The 20,747-nt window shown below is 44.4% G+C and overlaps 2 protein-coding genes across 2 annotated transcripts in view; one reads left to right on the top strand and one right to left on the bottom strand.

Annotated features, from left to right (window-relative positions):
- ANKFY1 (ankyrin repeat and FYVE domain containing 1) overlaps positions 1-18,589 on the bottom strand; it is a 45,068-nt gene extending 26,479 nt beyond the window's left edge. Inside the window, exons 1-5 of the mRNA XM_033172368.1 lie at positions 18,526-18,589; positions 8,630-8,822; positions 6,008-6,126; positions 2,748-2,883; positions 1,086-1,209 (exon numbers count right to left, since the gene is read on the bottom strand). Of these exons, the coding sequence (XP_033028259.1) occupies positions 1,086-1,209; positions 2,748-2,883; positions 6,008-6,126; positions 8,630-8,822; positions 18,526-18,535 (582 nt within the window). The 5' untranslated portion in view covers positions 18,536-18,589. The remainder of the gene's footprint in view (positions 1-1,085; positions 1,210-2,747; positions 2,884-6,007; positions 6,127-8,629; positions 8,823-18,525) is intronic.
- A 91-nt stretch (positions 18,590-18,680) lies between these two features.
- LOC117060147 (RNA-binding motif protein, X-linked 2-like) lies at positions 18,681-20,122 on the top strand. The gene is given in 3 exon segments (XM_033172301.1): positions 18,681-18,993; positions 19,361-19,881; positions 19,883-20,122. Coding segments are annotated over 2 exon segments (684 nt in total). The 5' UTR covers positions 18,681-18,993; positions 19,361-19,378; the 3' UTR covers positions 20,064-20,122.
- The last annotated feature ends 625 nt before the right edge of the window (positions 20,123-20,747 follow it).

Below are 20,747 nucleotides of genomic sequence, written 5' to 3' on the forward strand. Positions count from 1 at the left end.
CGGCAAGAGCAGCACGTGTGTTTTTGTGAATCTGTAAAATGATTTCTAACTCTCTTGTTTTCATTGCAATGCTAGGAGTTTGTGGGTCTATGTTTTGGGTCTATGTTTTGTTTTGGTTAGTGTACTGTGTTTGTTCCTGTTTGTTTTATATTTTATTTTTACTTTACAAATTCAGTGTTTGTGTGTGTGTGTTTAAATAAATGTTTGAGTGGGCAGCACAAGGAATGGAGAAAGCTGGGTTTGAAGCTGTGCTACACTACTGCAAGATGGGTACTGTATAAATAAATTACCGCAAGCTGCTTAGACCAGCTGTCACCAACCTGGTGCTTTCTACTACAATTCCCATAAGCCCCAGCCAACATGGCCAATGGTCAGGGATGATGGGAGTTGGATGCCAACAACATGTGGCAGGGCACAGGTTCCCCACCCGTTTGATTGCTCTGGGTGGTATAAACATGCTCCTTCTGTATCTTAGCTTTGAACACAAGGCTCTCCCATGGGCATGAATCATTGTACCAGGAACATCCTCCAACATTTTGTTGTCTCAACCTGTGAGATTATTTATCCACACATGTAACATAGGCTGATGATCTTTAATGAGGCACTTTTTCTCCCACGCTGCAAAATGTTTTCACGGGTGGAGTGGGGGAACACTCTTTGGAACTGAGCTATGATTCAATAATTACAGACCAGAAACCGCCTGTTTTCAGTACAGGCATCAGTTCTGCTGTAAGTGCCAAGACATCCCATTTTAAGCAGATGCATATACCAAACTGCAGACCAAATGAAAACAAAAACCTCTTTGCAAGTGGGAAGCTAACAAGGCAAAGATAACGCTGGGCTAAAATTCTTCTCTCTAACATGCTAGCTTTCCACATGCAAGGTGGGGCAACCTTCAAACATGCAATTCCCCTGCTGTACATGGTGCAGCTGCAAAACGGAATGTGGGGGATTCTCAGTATAATCTCAAATTTTACAGAAATCTTTGCCTTGGAAACAGAGTAAATGCTGCATTTTTAAATTAAAAACCACATATCCTCATTTGACCTCTTGGAAGAACCCCGTGCTCCTCTCTCAGAGCTTACCCAATGACTAGCAATTATCTCTGCACAGTAGTTCATCAAAGTGCTGGCGTCCAGCTCCTCAGCTGTTTGATAGAAGCGGATGCAGTTTCTGACGTTCACAAGTGACATGACTCCTTTTTCACACCTACCAAGACAGACAGGGAAAGAGCCGGGGGTCAGCAAAAAGGGGATTTACTAGGAGATGATTTTCGCTGCCAGCATCAAAAGACTTATCTCAGTAGCTAAAAAGTATGAACACAGACCTGCTTTATAAAGTTTTAGTAAAACTGAAGAAGTTCTTTGAAAGATCTTGGCCCAGATCAGACATAACTATCTCAGTTAATTAAACTAAGATATGCAAGTGGCGTATGTCATCTCTTCCCTCCTTGCTGAGCAACAACTGAAGAGCCTGAGTTCATTAACCACAGTTTCCCACTGCATTCAAACCAGGAAACTATGGTTTCCACATTCAGAGCAAATCAGTGTTCAAGGAGTAGCCTTTAGCTCCTAAGGAATTGCCTGTCCTGCACTTGAAAACTTCTGAAGTTAAGATTCATATTCTTGGCTAAAAGGCTAACACCCTGCAAGACATTCACAGGAGGCATTCTGCCATTCAGCTACCAGGCATCCAGTTGAATGAGAGAGGCAAGACTTTTCTGCTTGTGCTGCTAACACCATCACCCTGTTGTAAATAATGTCCTGATTCAAGTATCATCATCAATACTTTATTGCAGTCCAAAGACCCATAAAACATAATACACAAACCATAACAATTTGAAAACTAGATACAGTTAAAACAACCAGACAGACATATGGTAGAACCAAGGCAGTTGTTTTGTTTTATCTAGGGCATGATGATCTTTGTTTCTTATAACCTCCGAAAGAAACTTTGCCATGGCCGGTGTAATACCTGATTCAAGTAATATCTGAGCATTATCATCTATTAACACGTGCCTGGGATGTTGCCTTGCCCATATTGCCAAAAGTAGGCAGATGCGATACATCTAGTAAAGCCAAGTTCATTTGCACACACAAATGGGATATATTAACAGAAGCACACAAGATCCCAGAGCAGAATTCTCTGTGTCACTGCGCTCACTACTACAAAGTCAGATCAAATGTATAGGTGTGATGAAGAACCTGCTGAGATTTCCATCATCTGCTGGAGGAAGCATCAAGAGGGCCATCTAACCCATGCGTGCAATAGGACAACCTTTATCTAAACCAACCTTCACCAGTTACAGGTAGGTAGCCGTGTTGGTCTGCCATAGTCAAAACAAAATAAAAAAATCCCTTCCAGTAGCACCTTAGAGACCAACTAAGTTTGTTCTTGGTATGAAGAAGTGTGCATGCACATGAAAGCTCATACCAAGAACAAACTTAGTTGGTCTCTAAGGTGCTACTGGAAGGATTATTTTTTATTTTGTTTCAACCTTCACCAGTGAGCCTAGAACACCTGGAGGTCACCAGGAAGGCTGACCCAAAGCATCCTCAGCAGTTGTTTCCAAAGGAAAGAGATCCCACCATTGGTCCTGATCACAGCTGCATTTCTGAGAGTGCCCATCTTTGAATTCAAAGCTGCTTCCCAGAGGGATCCACGGGGGGGGGGGGGCAATCACTTGCGTTAGGACAAATAGCCTGGTTAATTAAGAAACAGATGCAACAGCTCATTCAGAGGCTTGCCTTTCCCTGAGGAGCTGCAGCTGAAACCTGTTTGCCAGTTTCATCAGCTCGGTCAGGAATACGTCATCTTCTCTCAGCTCCAGCTCATCTGTATAGATCCATCGCAACATCGCCGTTGTCACGTCTGGGTCAGCATCTGTTGGAAGAGCATGGAGGGGATTATGATTTGGCCTTTAGAGGACCACCAGCATGCAGGGCTCTAGAGCCGGCATGCACTTACAACCCCCCCCCCCCACTACATACTATGTATTTATGCACCAGCAACCACACTTCTTATGCTGAAGACCAGGGGTCAGCAAACTTTTTCAGCAGGGGGCCGGTCCACTGTCCCATAGACCTTGTGGGGGGTTGGACTATTTTTTTTGGGGGGGGGGGACGAATTCCTATGCCCCACAAATAACCCAGAGATGCATTTTAAATAAAAGGACACATTCTACTCATGTAAAAACACACTGATTCCTGGACCGTACACGAGCCGGATTTAGAAGGTGATTGGGCTGGATCCGGCCCCCGGGCCTTATGTTTGCCTATCCATGCTCAAGACCAGGGGTCGGCAAGGTTTACCTCGCCTGGGCCGGTTAACTCCAGCGGAGATCCCTCCGTGAGCTGGATTGCGTGCATACGTTCATACGTGCGCCTGCAATTTTCAGCGTCTGAGTAGATGTGATTTTCAGCGCCGCGGAAGCAAGTCCCGCTGCCGTGCTGCACTGGTTTAGCGCAGCGCGGCGCAGGGGGACTCGCCGAGCAGGCAGCTCGGTTCAGGAGTGGCTCGTGGGCCGGTTAAACGACCCCTGTGGGCCGCTTGTGGCCCATGGGCCTTAGGTTGCCTACCCCTGCTCAAGACGTTAGCAATGAGCTTGTTTCTGTACTTACAATGTGGGGGGAGGGGGAGTTACTGGCATTTCCCTCACCATGGTAAAGAAATGCAGCATCACACTGCTGCTGCGAGTGCTAGGTGGGGCGGCACACACACACCCCTGCCCGATCTCAGGAACTAGTAAATGTGGTATTTATAGCTCTGCTGCAATGAAGGTGTTGGCTGCCTGCTCACCCCCTAGAAAGAGGAGCTGGCGGGAGCAGTAATATTAGAAGCTGTTTTCCACGTTGCAGCCAGAGATGTAAGAGGCAAGACGTCAATCATGTGGGGAAGCCCCGACGGCGTCAACGCCCCACCAACCCACAACAAAAACATAGTCAAGAGAAGGCAGCCCTAGCGTTCCTCTTCCCCCAGCCCCAATGCCCTGTATAAATTAGTATCCGATTTAGCATGTCTGATTTTTTTATCTAGTTTGCAATATATGTAGGACACCACCTTTTCCCAGAAGCAGCTGAACTGAATCAATGGATTTGGGGGAGATAATTAAACGGAGCACATTAGTGCAGTTTAAATGTTATATTCAAACCACAGTCGTACTTTGGAAGTCGAACGGAATCCATTCCAGAAGTCCATTCAACTTCCAAAACGTTTGGAAACCAAAGTGCGGCTTCCTGCAGCCAATCAGAAGCCACAGAAGCCCTGTCGGATGTTCAGCTTCCCAAAATAGTTCGCAAACTGGAACAGTCACTACTATGTTTGCGGCGTTTGGGAGCCAAAACATTCGAGAAACCAAAAACCAAAAACCAAGGTATGACTATACTAAAAAGCTTTCCTTGGACTTAGCTTGTAAACATTTTAAGACCTGACAGGATTAACTGGATCTCCCTCTCCATGAGAGAGAAGTCTGCCCTCAGAGGCAAATCAGGATCCCTATAGCTTATATGTGAGGCTGCAGAAAGGTCCTGCAACCAGATTGTCTCACTGATACCAGAATGGGCATTCTGGACCCTCCTATTCTGCCAGCATGATCCTGGGCTGGATGATAAAACTATACCATTGCTGGAGCTGGAGTAGTTTATGTCCTTCCCACTTATTTCATCCTGCCCCCCCCCCCACCCTCATAAACAAAAAAGATCCAGAACAGGACACAAAACACCTTCTGCCCTCTGAATGCAAGGCCAGGAAGTTTCAACTGGACTAGTGTTGCATGCAATCACCATGTTATGAAACCATGCACTTTTAGACATGGAAACCTCTCCATGAACAAAATAGAGCAACTGTTTTATTCTCTTTCTACCCCACATTACCAACGAAAGTCATCTTAATACACAAGCATGGGTGTCCCATGGTGGAAATCTGTCACCTGACGGCAGAGCCACTATAGTGGCAGAGGTGGAGGAGAGAGAAGGGACGTGGGCACACTGCCACCAGCTCTGCTGAGAAGCCAGGTTCCTCCTACAATCTTCTGCCACCTGGCAGCAGCCACTACATCAGGCTGCAGCAGAAGAAGGAAGAGAAGTAACTCAATTCATTAGCCCAGCTGAGACACCAGCAACTTTTGGTGCCTCCTCTCCCTGAACTGTTTTCTATCCCAGCGGGTCATCAGAAGATCCTGCAACTACAAAGAAATAATGCCTGTGCTTGTTTATTTCCTCCTCTCGCCGAATCCATTTTTCCTTTTGTGATATTGTAAGCCCGAGGGCAGGGGCTGAAGAAGTGTGCATGCACACAAAAGCTCATACCAAGAACAAACTTAGTTGGTCTCTAAAGTGCTACTGGAAGGATTTTTAAAATATATATTTTTAAAAAATAAAGTGATCTATAAGGCTCTCTTTTTAACACGTTTCATTTTATAATGCAAACCTAACTTGGCAATATAAATGCTCGTTTAGAATCAACGTCTCTGGCCATAATTTCCCCTCTCTCCATCGTCGCAGGTTTTTAGGGAAGGGAGGGAAAGAGAGAAAGGAAGATAAAGAGGCGCCCAACTGATTAAAGAGCTAATTTCAATAAAGATAAAAGACTGGCGTCTCAACAGTTGCCTTACATGGAATTGCTACACAGGCTGCTCTGACACAGCAACCCTCAAAACAAAAGGAATAACCGGGCCATTTCAGACAGCTTTGTCTCCCAGCTCTGAGAGGGCTCCCACTCTGTAAGACGAACAGGCCACCACACTTAACATCCACATCATTAAAATGAAAGTGGGATGGGCTACTGATTTAACTAGCATTACACACAGAGCTCTCAAAGGCCCATTAGCATGTTCCGGAGACAAAGGCTTCATAATTAATGGATCAAGTGCCTCTTTCTGTGGGCGGAGCACCTCCAGAAGGATAAGACTGCAACCTCCTCTACCAAAGGGGCCTTTCATCTTTTCACTGCTCGTCCAAAGCCAATGAAAGCATCTCTCTCACCACCCCCCAGCCAATCAGAAACCAACCTGACAGATCCAGCTCCTCCGTAGACACCAGGTTGGCCAGGCTCCAAGTCTCGCTGCGAGCTGCCAATACAAATTTGTGAGCGCTGATGCGCTTGTCTCCAACCTTTATCTTCAGGTCACTGGAGAAACACAAGACAAACACACACACACACCTGCGCTTAGATGACTTTGCAAACTTCTGCACAGCAGCAAGGAAACTCAGAGTATTCTGCCGTAGAGGAGAAAGGCAGAGCAGTGGAAATATGTGGATTCCCCACGGCACTTTTGCAGGCTTCTTATGGCCCCAAACAGCCACAAAGAAACCTCCAGAAAGAAGCAGGGAGTCTGCACGCTTTGTGAATGGGATAGGAAAATGCTGGCTGTGCACAAACAAGGAGGGAAGCTAACTGAGTTAGGCTTGTTTGCTATTCCCAGGCACGCGATTAAGGGGCAAAACGCTCATCTGAGAAGAAAAATGTTAGAAGAATTAGAGCAACATCTCTTCTCTCAGTGATGCACCCACAATGGGCCTGGTCTTTCTAACACCATCAAGGCTGCATCTCAGGCCAGCTGTGGCTGCATGTCTGCACCTTTTGTATTTAATTTTAAAATAAAAAAATAAAAAAAACACAATCGGGGAAGCAGCTCTGATCCACCCTATCCGTTTGGGCAGTGCTGGTAACAATGAAAAGGTTCAAAGCTAAAGGATTTGCACACTTGCCCACAGCCATTTGAAGGTTGTTTAAAGCAAGACTGGGGGTGGGGTGAATGGGTAATGTGATGGGGGAATACGACAGAAATTTATATATTTATTATTTATATATAAATATATATTTATAGAGCAGAAGTGAGGAGATAAATCAGGTAATTTAACACCATGCGTCTAATCAGATTTAAAAAAAATAATTTTTGAGAAGCTAAAAGGATGCTGCCAATTAAACAGGCACCCATTTTTTTTTAAATTATGTATTTAGAAGAAAAGAAAAAAAGAACCAGAAATGGCAAGCACCACCACATAGGAAGGAATGGCACCCCTTAAATAACTGCCACAAATGTAAGAATAATCTTAGAAAAAAGCTGTGCCTTTTGCTTCAGAAATATTATTTTAATCATATGGAAATTTAAACTCACTGTCAAAGTGAGCTCACATGGCTTAAAAAAAGGCATTAGTGGTTGATACATATACATGAATGATATTTTAAGAATGAATACACTGATACCGTATTGGCCCGAATATAAGCCGCACCCGAATATAAGCCACACCTTTAAAATTCAGGGGGGGGGGAAGAAAAAAGACAATACCAAAATATAAGCCGCTCCCTTAAAATTCTGCAGGCATGCACATCCGTTCCATTTTACCGTATGTCTGTTTAAGCAGCGATATCGTAAAAGTGAATTTAAGCATTTAGGAGCTGAAAATAACTCTTTCTTCGCTAAGTGTTTATCAGAGCTTGGACTGACGAGAGAGACCCTCAACTGACAAATGACCACCAACCTGTAGGCCTGAAAGTCTGAGGCTGTCTTATGTTTAATCACTGTACTATATTTAAAGTCTTTAAGTGATTTTACCACTACTGCATAATGCAGAATGATGATCTCTGCATTTCAGCAAACATGAAACAAGGAAGAGGTTTGTGAATTAAGAAATCTAGGCTTACACACTAGCTGAAAAGTTATGAGCAACAAGTTCTAGGGTGTGTCCCCTTTCTCTCTCCAAAAAACACTGGATACCGAAACAGTGTTAACATCCAGTTTTGAAGACTAGGAAGTGCTTAGGAAGCAAAGCAAAAATGTATTTGTCCAAGATAAATATTTAACTTCAAAAAAAAAAAAAAAAAGCAAAGTACATTTGTCTGGCTCGGTTTCCCAGCAAAATATGCTGCATTTATGTATTAAGTGAGCAGCAATACTTTAAAGCAACACTATCTTTACAAGGGCCATTAACTGAAACTCTCAATCCTCCACAAATACATGCTTGGCCTGTAATCAATTATTTTGACACGAGCAAAAGAGTTTGTTTCTAACTTTACCCTGCAGGAAAACACAGGAAACCCCTTGCTTCCATTCTGTCAAGTTGGAGGAAGAGCTTCTGCCTTTTGAAAGATTAGATTAGACTGCATTTCACCTAGTATAAGATCTTGGAACTTTGTTTTTTCCAATGTTCAGAAGCATTCTAATGGCTTCCATGTTACGTGTGTGAACAATATGCCTGCATGGGCAAGCGCCCTCTAAAGGTGTTTTAACTATTTTGCTTTCCTGTGCTTAATGCATTGTCCCTGCTTTCTTGCAAATGGCAAGCATAGCATAAAATAGCATAACGAGATAGGAAAAAGAGGCACAGCATTTCAGAAGAGACTGTACCTGGTAAAAGCTGAAAGGGTGTTGGTGGAAGTGAAGAATTGGTAATGGATGCAAAAAACGGAAAGGAAGTTAAGCTTATTTGGGTACAAATTGATAGCACTTATGGTTGCAAAACAAGGCTGAGGCACAAATGGCTCATCTGACGAAATCTTTAAAAGGCAGAGGCCGGATTCAAATGTCACAGTCAAACCATGGCTTGGCAGATGGGGTCACAACTTAAGTTCTGCTCGACACAGCAGAAGAACCCAGCCCATGGTTCTGTCTTCACCACCACACGTTTACCTGTATTGCTCCTGCTCATACAACTCTGCTACGATGGCAAGCAGCCGACTGATGAAGGAGTCGCTGGCACTCTCCTTGTTAGACTGAGCGGCCAAGAGAGTGCATTTCCTCTCCGTCTCAGTCAGCTTCTTCTGCAACTTGACATATTCCTGACGGAGAAGCATCAAATGTTTTTCCAGTTTGGCCACCTCTTCTGCAAAGACAACGGAACGAAATTGAAAAGGTACATCGGAAAGGGGCAAAAGCCGACTGGCACCTCACAGTAGCCACTCCATCAGGCTGCAGAGCATAGGGAGAGGAGGGAAGCAGGCCTCTTCCATCATCTCTATGAAGAGGCCAGCTGCCTTTGGCCCTCCCTCAACTCACACAGCGGCAGTCATTCCAACAGGCTTCATGAACTGCTTCAGTCCCAGCTGACTGTTATAAGATCTGTAAGACTGGTGTCTGAGTTTGCCTCCCTGCCTTTTGACTCATCCCTCCTCATCCTTTTTTTAATCGTGTCACATCTCTTAGATATTAAGTCTGAAGGGAAGGAACTACTGGTGTGTGTTTTTTGTAAGCTAAAGAGTGGGGCAGAAACACTTTATTTGTATAAATAGCTGAGTGCTGTAGCATGTGCTTTGCAACCAAAAGGGTCTATGGTCAATCTCTGCCTCATGTACCAGGCCTGGGAAGACCCTTGGCAGTCCAAGCAGACAGTATTGGCCTAGATCAGGCATAGGCAACCTTCGGCTCTCCAGATGTTTTGGCCTACAACTCCCATGATCCCTAGCTAACAGGACCAGTGGTCAGGGATGATGGGAATTGTAGTCCAAAACATCTGGAGAGCCGAAGGTTGCTGACCCCTGGCCTAGATGGACCAATTGTCTGGCTCAGTACAAGACAGCTTCAAAGGCACAGAGCCAGCGTAGCCAATGCAGTGCCCTCTAGAAGTTGTGGACTCCAACTCCCCTGAGCCCCAGCCAGCACAGCAAGTGGTCAGGAATGATGAGAATTGTAGTCCAACAAGAACTGGAGGGTACCACACTGGATGGTCTATGCCAGGAATAACCAAACTGGGAGATGCGCTCAAGTTTGTCCCTTTGCATGCAGTTCTGTTGGGAATTAGTTTGTGACAAACGTTCATTTTGATTCCATCAAACACAGAGGAGCTTTCTGAGAATGCATGCAATTGCACCATTAGTCATTTCACTGTATGATTGTTCATCAGCACATTCTCTCTGCGGCGTCCAATTTTAAAAAGATGCCGGGCTATTTTAAAAAAAGGTTTTGCGTGTATAAGCCTTGAGATAAAAGTTGAGGACAATGACAGGCAAGGATTTCTGAAGATGTAGAGTTCTATAGCAGACACGCTGCTAAACATCACAGAGCACTTGAGCACTAAAGCATCAGCAGAGGATCCACCTGCTGTTCCCACAAATAAATACATTTCCAAAAGCAGAAACTTCAGAAAGAACTGCGGTATGCCAATGATACTCCTGTCTGGTGTGAAGATTCCTTCCCACCTTGCGCTGGCAATAAAAATCTCCAACTCTACCCACCCCTGGTGAAAAGGAACAAGGCCAGCAAAGCAAAGAATAGGCACATTTCTGTTGGTGTCAGTCTTTCAGATTCTAAAAATCCAAGAAATGCATTCCCTGAAGTGACCAATCCTAATCCCTAATCGGACTAAAATCAATTTTAAGAGCTTCACTCTTAAGACATACTTTGACAAAGAGATTTGCTCAAGTCAAAACTTTTGGAATACCTTTTGGAAGTACTGGAACTCTGGCTTGTTGGGACCTCAGGTAAGTTAAGAGCGAAAGGATTAAAAAAAAACCCGAAAAACCTAGTCGCAGCTAAATGGTAGAGCACACACTCTGCATACAAAATCCCCCAATTTTGAGTCCTTAGATGTTTCTGGACCACAGCCTGCATCAACCTCAATCAGCATGGCCAATGGTTAAGGATTATGGGAAATGCGGTCCAACATCATTTGGGGACTCAAGGATAGAGAAGGCTGCTCCAAGAACATCTGATCCAGCATTACATTCTCACAGTCACAAGCAGGACATGTGTGGAACAGCAGTCTCCCAGCAATGATCTCCAACAACTGGTATTCAGAGGTGTATGAACAATGATACTGGAGGCAATATATAACCACCATGACTAGCAGTCATTAATAGTCTTAATCCTACCCATAAATTTGACCTAACTCCATTTTAAAGCCATTTGAGTTGGCAGCCACGCCTTGTGGGAGCGAATTCCATAGTGCAACAATGTGCAGTGAAAAGACGTACCTCCTTTTGTCTATCTTGCTTCTTCCAGCGTTCGGTTCATTGGACGAGCCTGGGATCTAGTATTATGGGAGACAGAGGGAGAACCCCTCTCTATCCACTTTCTCTACTCCACCCATAACTTCATACAGCTCAGTCATGCTGCCATCACAATTTGTCCCTAAAGAGACCCAAACAGTTTCCCTGGTATCTCTGGGGATCTCAGGTAGGAAGCCTAAGGAAGATCCTGGCCTTTATACTTGTTACCCTTCAGAATGAGCAATGATAAAGGAAGTCTGAGGCTATAGTCTGCACTCCAACAATCCTCATAGTGGGGGAGGTGTATGCTAAGTTATTGTATCAATACACTGCATCTGATGACATTAAAGAGGCTTCCTTCATTGATCTTTATGCTGTCAAATCCACCAAGAATGACTAATTGTTTCCATTAAGTACCAGCCAACAAGATTTGCTAAAAATCCAGATATGTGGCATTAACTGTGCTTTGATACGCTCTAAAAATGCATCAAGGCTTGGCTAAGATCACCATTCACATTTTACACTGGTTGTAGATATAAAAAAACTGACATTGCAAAGTAGGTGTACGTTAACAAAGAAATTCTGAATCATCTAACACAATCCTTACAAATCTAGTCCAAGACTCTGGTAGTATACTTATTCCATACCAAGCATCTATTCTTAGGAAGGAGATCTCCAGTATTTTAAAGGCAACTGCAATTTGAAAAGTTACACCAGAATCGAGGTTATACCTGGAGCAGGGAACTAGGTGTGCAAGAAAGGCTTGCTGAACAGTTGAGAACTGTGTGTGTCACAAGTCCCAAAGAGCCATCATGGAGGGGCTGGTTGGACAAGGGAGGGGCGCAGTTGGAGGAGCTGCCTGCAAACGACCCTGGGAAGGGGCCCAGTGGTTTGGAACAGACTGCGTCAGGGCCATGAGAGAAAGAAGATGCTCCAATAGTCAGTTATCGCTGAGGAGTTGGATCCTGGGCAGGAAGGGGGTGTTCCAGTGGTACAGCCTCCCAGTATGCCACTCTGGACTCTGCACCCACTCCCCAATAAAGAGGCAATCCCTGCACCCTGTCCTGGTTTGACCAGTCCCTCCATGATGTCTCGTTAGATCTCAGGATCTGTGCACGCTCCAGCAAGGTATGTTTAACAGTGAAAAGAACTCTACAAAGGATGCACATGGGCATGGACTCCCTATTCAATACATACTCTTCCCAGGGGTCCTTCAGTTTGGACTGAAAAAAAGAGAATAAGTCTTGCAACCTGAATACTGCCACTATATTATCCGGTTATTCTGAGCCTGGATAGCTCAATTGGTTAGAGTGTGGTGCTGATAATGCCACGGTTGCAGCTTCAATCCCTATATGGGACAGCTGCATATTTCTGCGTTGCAGGGGGTTGATTCTCAGGGTCCATTCCAACTCTACAATTCTATGATTCTATATAGAATTTACCTTTCATGGTTAAGGAAGCCAAAAGCTTTACAAGAAAATCAAACACCATCACTTTAAGGCAGTGAAGGGTACCAGTATTGATCAGGGAACTTTCACTGAATAATGCATAGTTAGGCATTGCATGGAATGCTTTCATCTGCAGCAGAGCATTCAGCGTCTTTGGATATATTCAGAGCAGGTTGTGGTTGCTTCTAGTAGAAACCAACTAATTAGCTGGCCAGCAGATAAGCCATTTGTTAAAGCAAGGGTTGGGGAAACTGTAGAGCTTCAGACGTTCTTGGACTCCAGCTCCCATCTGCCACAGCCAGCATGGCCAATGTTCAGGGATTGATAGCTACCAAGTTGGAGAAGGCTGGTCTAAACCATTAACTTGACTGCAACTATTAGGGCAATGTTAAAGTTTATCTCGTCCTATTTGAGGGCTTTTGCAAGAGATCTCTAGATATCCAGATGGGATTTTCCCAGCCTGGTTAATATTCAAAGATGACACATACAGTTCTTCAGTGACACATACTAAAGATGGAATGTTAAAACAACCCCTGTTTAACTTAAAAAAGCATGTTTTAAAGGCTCAATCAACTAAAGAACTGAAGCCTTATTTTGAATATAGCTGGTGCAAATGGCTAGTGTTTTTACCAGAGGACTTACCGGTATCTCTTCTCAAACACAAGTGGGAATGTCTCCTAACTGCTGTAACATATCTATTATCTAAAAACAGGGAAGTATATGCTTTTTCTTCAGAACTGCTCGTTCATGTGCAACGTTTATTCATATTCAGCCAATTTACTCAATAAACTAAGTAACTTCTTTAAGTGGGCAGCAGTCCAAATTGTTGCACAACAGTGCCTTACAGCTTTTACCATTAAGCCAAGTCCTATTTACTTTGGAAAAACTTGCCCACCCACACTTTGTTGTGATTATTTATCTACTACCATTTGCTCACCCAGGGCACAGAGGGCAAACCAACCAAAGACAAACACTTCAGAAATTTGAGGGGAAAGAAACCTTAAAAGCAGGTCTCTTCATTACGAAGATCTGGATTCTTCTTAAACTTTTTGAGAAATGAAACTGCGTGGACGGATCTCTGGCTGTGAGAGGAAGTCAGTAAAATCGGCCAGATCATCACATGTAGGTATTGCACAATTTTCAGTATTGTTTAAAAAATCCAAGTCACCTCTGAACATCCCAGAAAAGTGAAATGACTATATGGAAAGCAAATAAAAATTTACTAAACGGAAATGCATGTCACAGTAAATCAGAAACCATTTGCATTTCACTAGAGCACAGAAGAAAAACACCACATTCCCTGGCTCAGCAATACATCCAAACTAAGATAGTAAATCAAGGCTTGTTCTTGGCTAACCAATCATGGTTTGAGCAAAACAAACCATGAAACTGGGTGCAATGCTAAGCCAAGGTTTGAGTTTGTTTCCTCCACAACACTGCTAGTAGGGAGGAGCTAAACAAGCCAGATAAGGGTGTTCATTTTTAAACAATTTGATAGCCCACTCTGATCAAAAGCTTGTCCTCTACATTATCAACAAAAATTAGTCCATCGGTTATTATATACATCTATCATTATTTCAGCTGCAAAGTGTAGTTACAGTTAGATGGGTGGGTATCCTGCCTAAGGTTGCCAGAGGAATCATGGCCTAAGGAGGATTAAAAAGGGAGTTTTCTTAGATCAACCTTAGCCAACCTGTTACGGGTAGGTAGCCATGTTGGTCTGCCATAGTCAAAACAAAATAAAATAAAAAATTCCTTCCAGCAGCACCTTAGAGACCAACTAAGTTTGTTCTTGGTATGAGCTTTCGTGTGCATGCACACTTCTTCAGATACATTTCAGTGTATCTGAAGAAGTGTGCATGCACACGAAAGCTCATACCAAGAACAAACTTAGTTGGTCTCTAAGGTGCCACTGGAAGGAATTTTTTATTTTATTTTGTCTTAGCCAACCTGGAACTCTTCAGAGGTTTTGGGTGACAGCTCCCATTAGCTCCAGCCAGCAAAGCTGTTGGCAAGGGCTGCCTTGGATCCAGACAATAACTCTGAAGCCACTTTAGAGCACAGGTGAAGAACTGCTGGCCTGTTGACCAGATCCAGTCCAGGGTTTATTCCCATCTGACCCCCAATTTATCCTCAGCTCAAATGCTCCTCAATCCCACCCTGCATTCCTTGCAGCCTCCCAGCCTGATGAAAGGGCAATGGGTGAGGGGAGCACTGCCTGTTGGGAGCCACTGCTTGACAGAAGGAGAGAGGCAGGTGACGCAGGCTCCATTCCTCAAAGCGACAACAAAAACAAAAGCATGTAGGTGGGCTCTTCTTTTTGCACATTTCTGAAATTTCCCTTTTATCTTGAATAGAGCAGAAATGCACAAGGGAAACAGATCTGGGGAAGGGTTAATGAAAAACTGGCCTCTTTTCTCTTTTAGAATGTAATAAAAATAATAATGTTCTTGGATATGCAATTGAACAGCTCGATCCTAAAGAAATGGTCATTCATTGATTGCAGTGAGACTAACATTTAGGTATGGGTGCAATCTTATGGTCACTTACTTGGTAGCTAGTCTTTTCTAAATCTAATGCCACAATGTTTCCTGCTTGGCAGGGGGTTGGACTGGATGACCCTTGTGGTCTCTTCCAACTCTATGATTCTAATCCTACACACACTAACTAGGGAGAAGCCCCACTGAACTAAATTGGACTTCATGTCTGTAAATCTGCCTTAAACAGGACCCCATGAAAATGATATGGGCTGTAATCTTAAACATATTTACAAAAGAGTACTAGGGGCTGGATTTATTTAGCACTGCAACCTAGGTTGCTTCATGCAACTCAACACCCTTTCTAAGTGCATTTACTACCAATGAAGACTCTCTGATGTCACTGAAACCTTCCACAAATGGAAAGAGCTGGGTCAAAATCCTACGCCAGCCATGAAATGAACCAGACGAACTTGAACCTGCCACTGTTTCTCAACCTAACCTGCTTCAGAGATTTGCAGGGAGGAAAATAAGAGGTGAGAAGGGATAAGTATGTATGCCGCCCCAAGCTCCTTCAAGGAAAAGAAATACAAACCCTTACATACATTTTCTGCTATATTTTTCCAGTAACAAGTACATTCAAGGGTCCTCCCTACTACCACACACATAAGCCCAATGCTCAAGGAAACATCCTTGAGATGGGTTGTGGGTTTGAGCCGCAAGTTCAGCAAAAATATTCCTGCATTGGGGGGGGGGCAGGCTGGTTTGGACGAGATGACCCTTCTGGTCCCTTGCAACTCTACAATTCTAGGATCCCTCATCTTCCCGTCTTCTCCAAAAGAAACAACTGAATAAACTCCCCTTTGCTTTTAATTGCTTTTGTTCAGATCCCTCACCAAAGGCTAACTTTTTATGGACGCTTTCACAAAATTCCTTAGTCTTTATCTCCTAGTGAAATGAAGTCCACATAGATACAAGTAAACCTAATGCACATTCCTCCCCACTGTTAACCTTGGCTTCAGCCTGCCACCCACTCTGCCTCCATCCTCCACACCACCTCTAGACTTTTACATTGTAAGCTGTTTCGGGCAAAGACTTGCTATAATTCTATAAAGCACCATGCACACAGACTTTGTTATGCATAACAGAATGAATCTCTTCCAGCAGGAACCTTCCCCTGCCTTGTTTTGCCTCTGCAAAATAGCATGCACACTGAGGACCCTATGGACCGTGACTACTAAGTAGATCCCAGCTTTGGGTGGGATCTAGTACCACTTCAGTTCTTGGGCGGCCTTCTCTGTGAAGTGCCATACACACTGAGGGTACTGTATAAATAACAACAATGACTGCACTCTCCTTGGGGCAGAGACACGTTACAGAAAAGCAACATGAATACACAGAGAATAATATGGAGGTGATTTTTGTAATCCTTTACAAAAAGTTCAAAGGAGTTGCTAAAGTGTCTTAAAGCAGCTGTGCTGTTGGTCTGAAAAGAAATAGGTGCAGGAAACCATGTATGCCTTAACTGAAGCTTGGTTAGGGGATACTAACAATCAAGGCAACAAGTTGAGTTTTAAGCAGCTGAGATAAGGGAAGGGTCATAAGTACAGAATTTGCATGCAGAAGGTGGCAGGTTCAATCCATGGCATTTTCCACTGGACTCCTAAGAGAGCTGCTACTGGCACGCAATACACAACTAGAGAGACTGGCAGATCTGCACATACATTAAAAACACACCCAGAGCACATTTAAATCACATGTATTTCCCCAAAGAATCCTGGAAAATAAAGTTTCATAAGGAACTGTGATCTGTAGATCTGTGAGGGATAAACTACAGTTCCCATGATTATTTAGAGAATGGAGGTTGTGTGCTTTAAGTGTTTGCTGAATGAAGTTTAAATCTATGGTGTGGATTTGCCCACATGTAACTCAGTGGAGCCAACTACACTTTTTCATGTAGAAGGTCCTAGGTTCAATTAAAAGCACTAGGTACCAGGAGATAGGACAGACAAATGGACACACCATTGCCACCAGTCAGTGTAGAAAGACCAATGGGGTGATTTGGTATAGGGCAGACTCTTTAGGTTCCTAAGTGTGTGGGTGGGTGCATACATGCATGCATACAGGGGTGGAGTGGTGCCACTATAACTCCCCCATTTCAAAGAAACACCTCCTATCTAGGAAAATAGTCTTCCTCTACTTCAGGGGTCAGCAAACTTTTTCAGCAGGGGGCCGGTCCACTGTCCCTCAGACTTTCTGGGGGGCCAGACTATTTTTTTTGGGGGGGGGAATGAACAAATTCCTATGCCCCACAAATAACCCAGAGATGCATTTTAAATAAAAGGACACATTCTACTCATGAAAAAACATGCTGATTCCGGACCGTCCGCAGGCCAGATTTAGAAGGCGATTGGGTCGGATCTGGACCCCGGGCCTTAGTTTGCCTACTCATGTTCTACTTCCACACATAAGCTTCTACATAACTCAACAAGCAGAAAGAGTTGTTGGAAAAGAGTCTCTCATGCCCCACTGCATACAAACATGCAACACCCCACCCAGGGCCAAGTAACACTCACTCCCAGGTGACCTCCTCACAACCCCTGCCTTGCCACAGTAGTTCATGCATTGATTACTTCAAGACTGGATTACTGCAATGTGCTCCTGATCCAGAAGTTGCAGTTAGTGCAGAATGCTGCAGCACAATCGCTGACAGGAGCAAGGCATCGTCAACCCATAACACCTGTGCACAGAGCTCTGCACTAGTTCCCGATTTGCTACTGAGCCAAGTTCAAGGTGTTACTATTGGCATATGAAGCCCTTAACAACTCCGCACAAGTTTGCTTTATCAGATGTGCACCCACTTAACGGCTTTGATCAGTGGAATCGGCAGTACTTACAGATAATAATACCCGTTTCATATTTGTACGAGCTTGATCCTTTACAGTAGTGCACTTTGGAACTCCTTGCCTATTGAGAACAAGCAGACGCCTTCACCATACTCATTTTTTTTTTTTTGCACCTGCTAAAAGTCTACCCAGAAAGCCAAGATAATTTTAATTTGCTTCAGTTATCTTCAGTTATCTTAACTTTTGTATGTTTGAAGGCAGGGTTGTGACTTTCTCTATATTTCAATATTTCATCTTTTGTAAACTGCTTTGATGTGTGTGTGCATGTTTTAAAATCAAATGGTGTATAAATTGTATGGCGCCGATGAAACAAACCCTGCGAGGTAGGTCAGGCTGAGGGGCTGTGACCTGCCCTCAAGGTCACTTGGCTGAGTTGGAGGGGGGGAGGATTTGAACCCAGGTCCCTCACAAGTCCTGGTCCACATTCTCTCTAACCACTGCACCACTATGGCCTCGCCTACCTCCCAGGGCTCTTGTGAGGATATAAGGCGGGGGATGTCTACCTAACATGCCTCGATCTCCTCGGGAGGAAATAGAGTTAAATAAAATACTAACACAAATAAACCAGGCACGCCCAAACACTCCCCCCACCCCGCCCTCCAAGCCGGTTTCAATCTCCCCCCCCCCGCACACCACCCCAACAGCACCAAAACCACTGTTAGCTAAGCGCTCCGCCCCACAGAAAAAACCGCCTGAGGTGGGGGAAAACCCTCCCGCTCCTCAAGGTGCAGCTGGCATTGCTGCTGCTGCCGCCGCCCGCATCGCGCATACCTTCCGCCATGTTGGCCCTGGGCCGCTGCCTCGGAGCTCTCGCGAGATCTGAAGTGAGAGCGGGAGGAGGTCGAAATAGAGCGGGGTGCGTCGGGGAGGGAGGAAGGAAGGAGAGAAAAGGAGGCGGGGGGCGCACGCGCAGTAGCCGCGCAGCCTTCCTGTCTCGGGTGAAGTTATGGCCGCTGGGAAGAAGCTGCAGGAGGAGGACCGAATTCGGGTTTCGAAGGAATAGTTTTACACCGCGCGTTCTTTTCCGAGGTCTTCCTACCCCGCCCCGAGGGCGATGTGCCTCTGAGCACGTGCAGAGTACCACCGCCTCTACCCGGAGAGGAAGTTTTGACTTGCTTTTAAAAGCGAGGCCGTGGCAAAAGTGCCCCTCTGAGCACATTTTTGTGTATTTAACTCAAGGGTGGCGTACGTGGTTCTCCCGCGCCCTCATTTTTAACCTCAACACACCAACCCTGTGAGGTAGGCCTAGAGGCAGGGACTGGCCCAAAGCTACACAGTGTGAGCTTCCTAGCTAAACTGGGATTTGAGCTGTGGCCTTCCAGGCTGTAGTCCGACACTTCAATCCGTTTTCAATATTGTGCTTTAATATTAATACAGTATTGTGTTGCAATCTACCCAGGGACCTTAGGTTGAGGGGTGTGCAATAAATAATGAGAAAAGAGAAGACTGCCTTCTGTAAATTAGAACACATGGCCCCTCTGCTACCATAACGGAAGTGTATAACTGCAGGTACCGGTAAATGCATTTGCTACCTAACAGGGCTTTTGAAAGGTCAGTAAATTTTTATGAGTGTTTAAAAAAAAATTTTTTTTTTTTTTGCATACGATAGACGAAGAGAACCAGCATGAATCCACTAACCAAAGTGAAGCTGATCAATGAGCTGAATGAGCGTGAGGCACAGCTTGGTGTACAAGATAAGGTCTCCTGGCATGCGGCGTACAGTGACAGTGCCTGGGTGTTTGTGGGTGGTCTGCCCTATGAGCTGACGGAAGGCGACATTCTTTGTGTGTTTTCGCAGTATGGGGAAATTGTGAACATAAATCTGGTGCGTGATAAGACAACAGGGAAATCCAAAGGTTTCTGTTTCATTTGCTATGAAGATCAGCGAAGCACCATTCTTGCGGTTGACAATTTTAATGGAATAAAGATTAAAGGGAGGACAGTTCGTGTCGACCATGTGGCTAACTACCGTCCACTGAAAGACTCCGAGGATATTGATGATGTGACAAAAGCTCTCCGAGAAAGAGGATGTGGTGCTAAAACACCTCCAAGTTCACCAGAGTCCCCCAAAGACAGTGAGGTGGTAGTAAAGAAACACAAAAAAGAGAAATCCAAGAAGAGAAAGAAAAGAGCACCAAAAATGGGTGACAGAGGAACAGCTTGCAGACTCGCCTCGTAAAACCAGGATCAAAGTGGAGAAGGAAGACCCAAGGTATGAACGACATGCCAATACAAGTCAGCAGACCTGGAGTAGCACATCTGGGCACAAACATGCAAGCTGGGCACAACGTGAACGGGAGTCTAAGTAGGAGCGTGCGAGAGTTAGGTCTCCAGACAGCCACAGACAGGGACAGGAAAGAACAGAGAATAATCCACAGTGAGAAGCACAAGAAGGTAGATATGCCCAAAGAAAGGCCCAGAGCAACAGAAAGCAGATGATCCTGGGAGTGATGTGAGAGAAGAGAAGCCCTGCAAGGAGGAGTCTTCAAGCCACCACAGACCTGACATGCAGGGAGCCCTGAATCCTTGGTGGAGTTAATGTTGTGTGCTGCTGGCCTCTGTTTTTTAAGTAACTTTGTATTGGTTTTAGAAATAGAATAATAAAATGTGCATATAAATAGACCAAGTCTTCACGTCTTCTCTCTCTCTCTCTCTCTCTCTCTCTCTGTCTCTCTGTGTGTAAATTAAATTCAGCTTCTCCCTGTCCTGTACAACTGGGGAGGGGGGCAGAAAATCATTTGTGTAAACTTGTAAGTTGTGTGTCAATAACAGTAATAGTGATGGAGAAAAATAAAAAATTAGGACAGTAAGTGTTAGAACATTTATCTCCACTCCTTTGTAGTAGTACAAAATCTGGAAGAAAATGGGTTTCTAATAAACACTGCAATCCTGTTATGTACCTGAGATTAAGTCTCACTGAACGCAATGGAGCTTACTCCTGTGTAGGCATATAGACTACACTACTAATTTATGTTTCTTATTACAGACTTGGG

This window comes from Lacerta agilis, chromosome 15 (assembly GCF_009819535.1).
Source record: "Lacerta agilis isolate rLacAgi1 chromosome 15, rLacAgi1.pri, whole genome shotgun sequence".
Taxonomy (NCBI): domain Eukaryota; kingdom Metazoa; phylum Chordata; class Lepidosauria; order Squamata; family Lacertidae; genus Lacerta; species Lacerta agilis.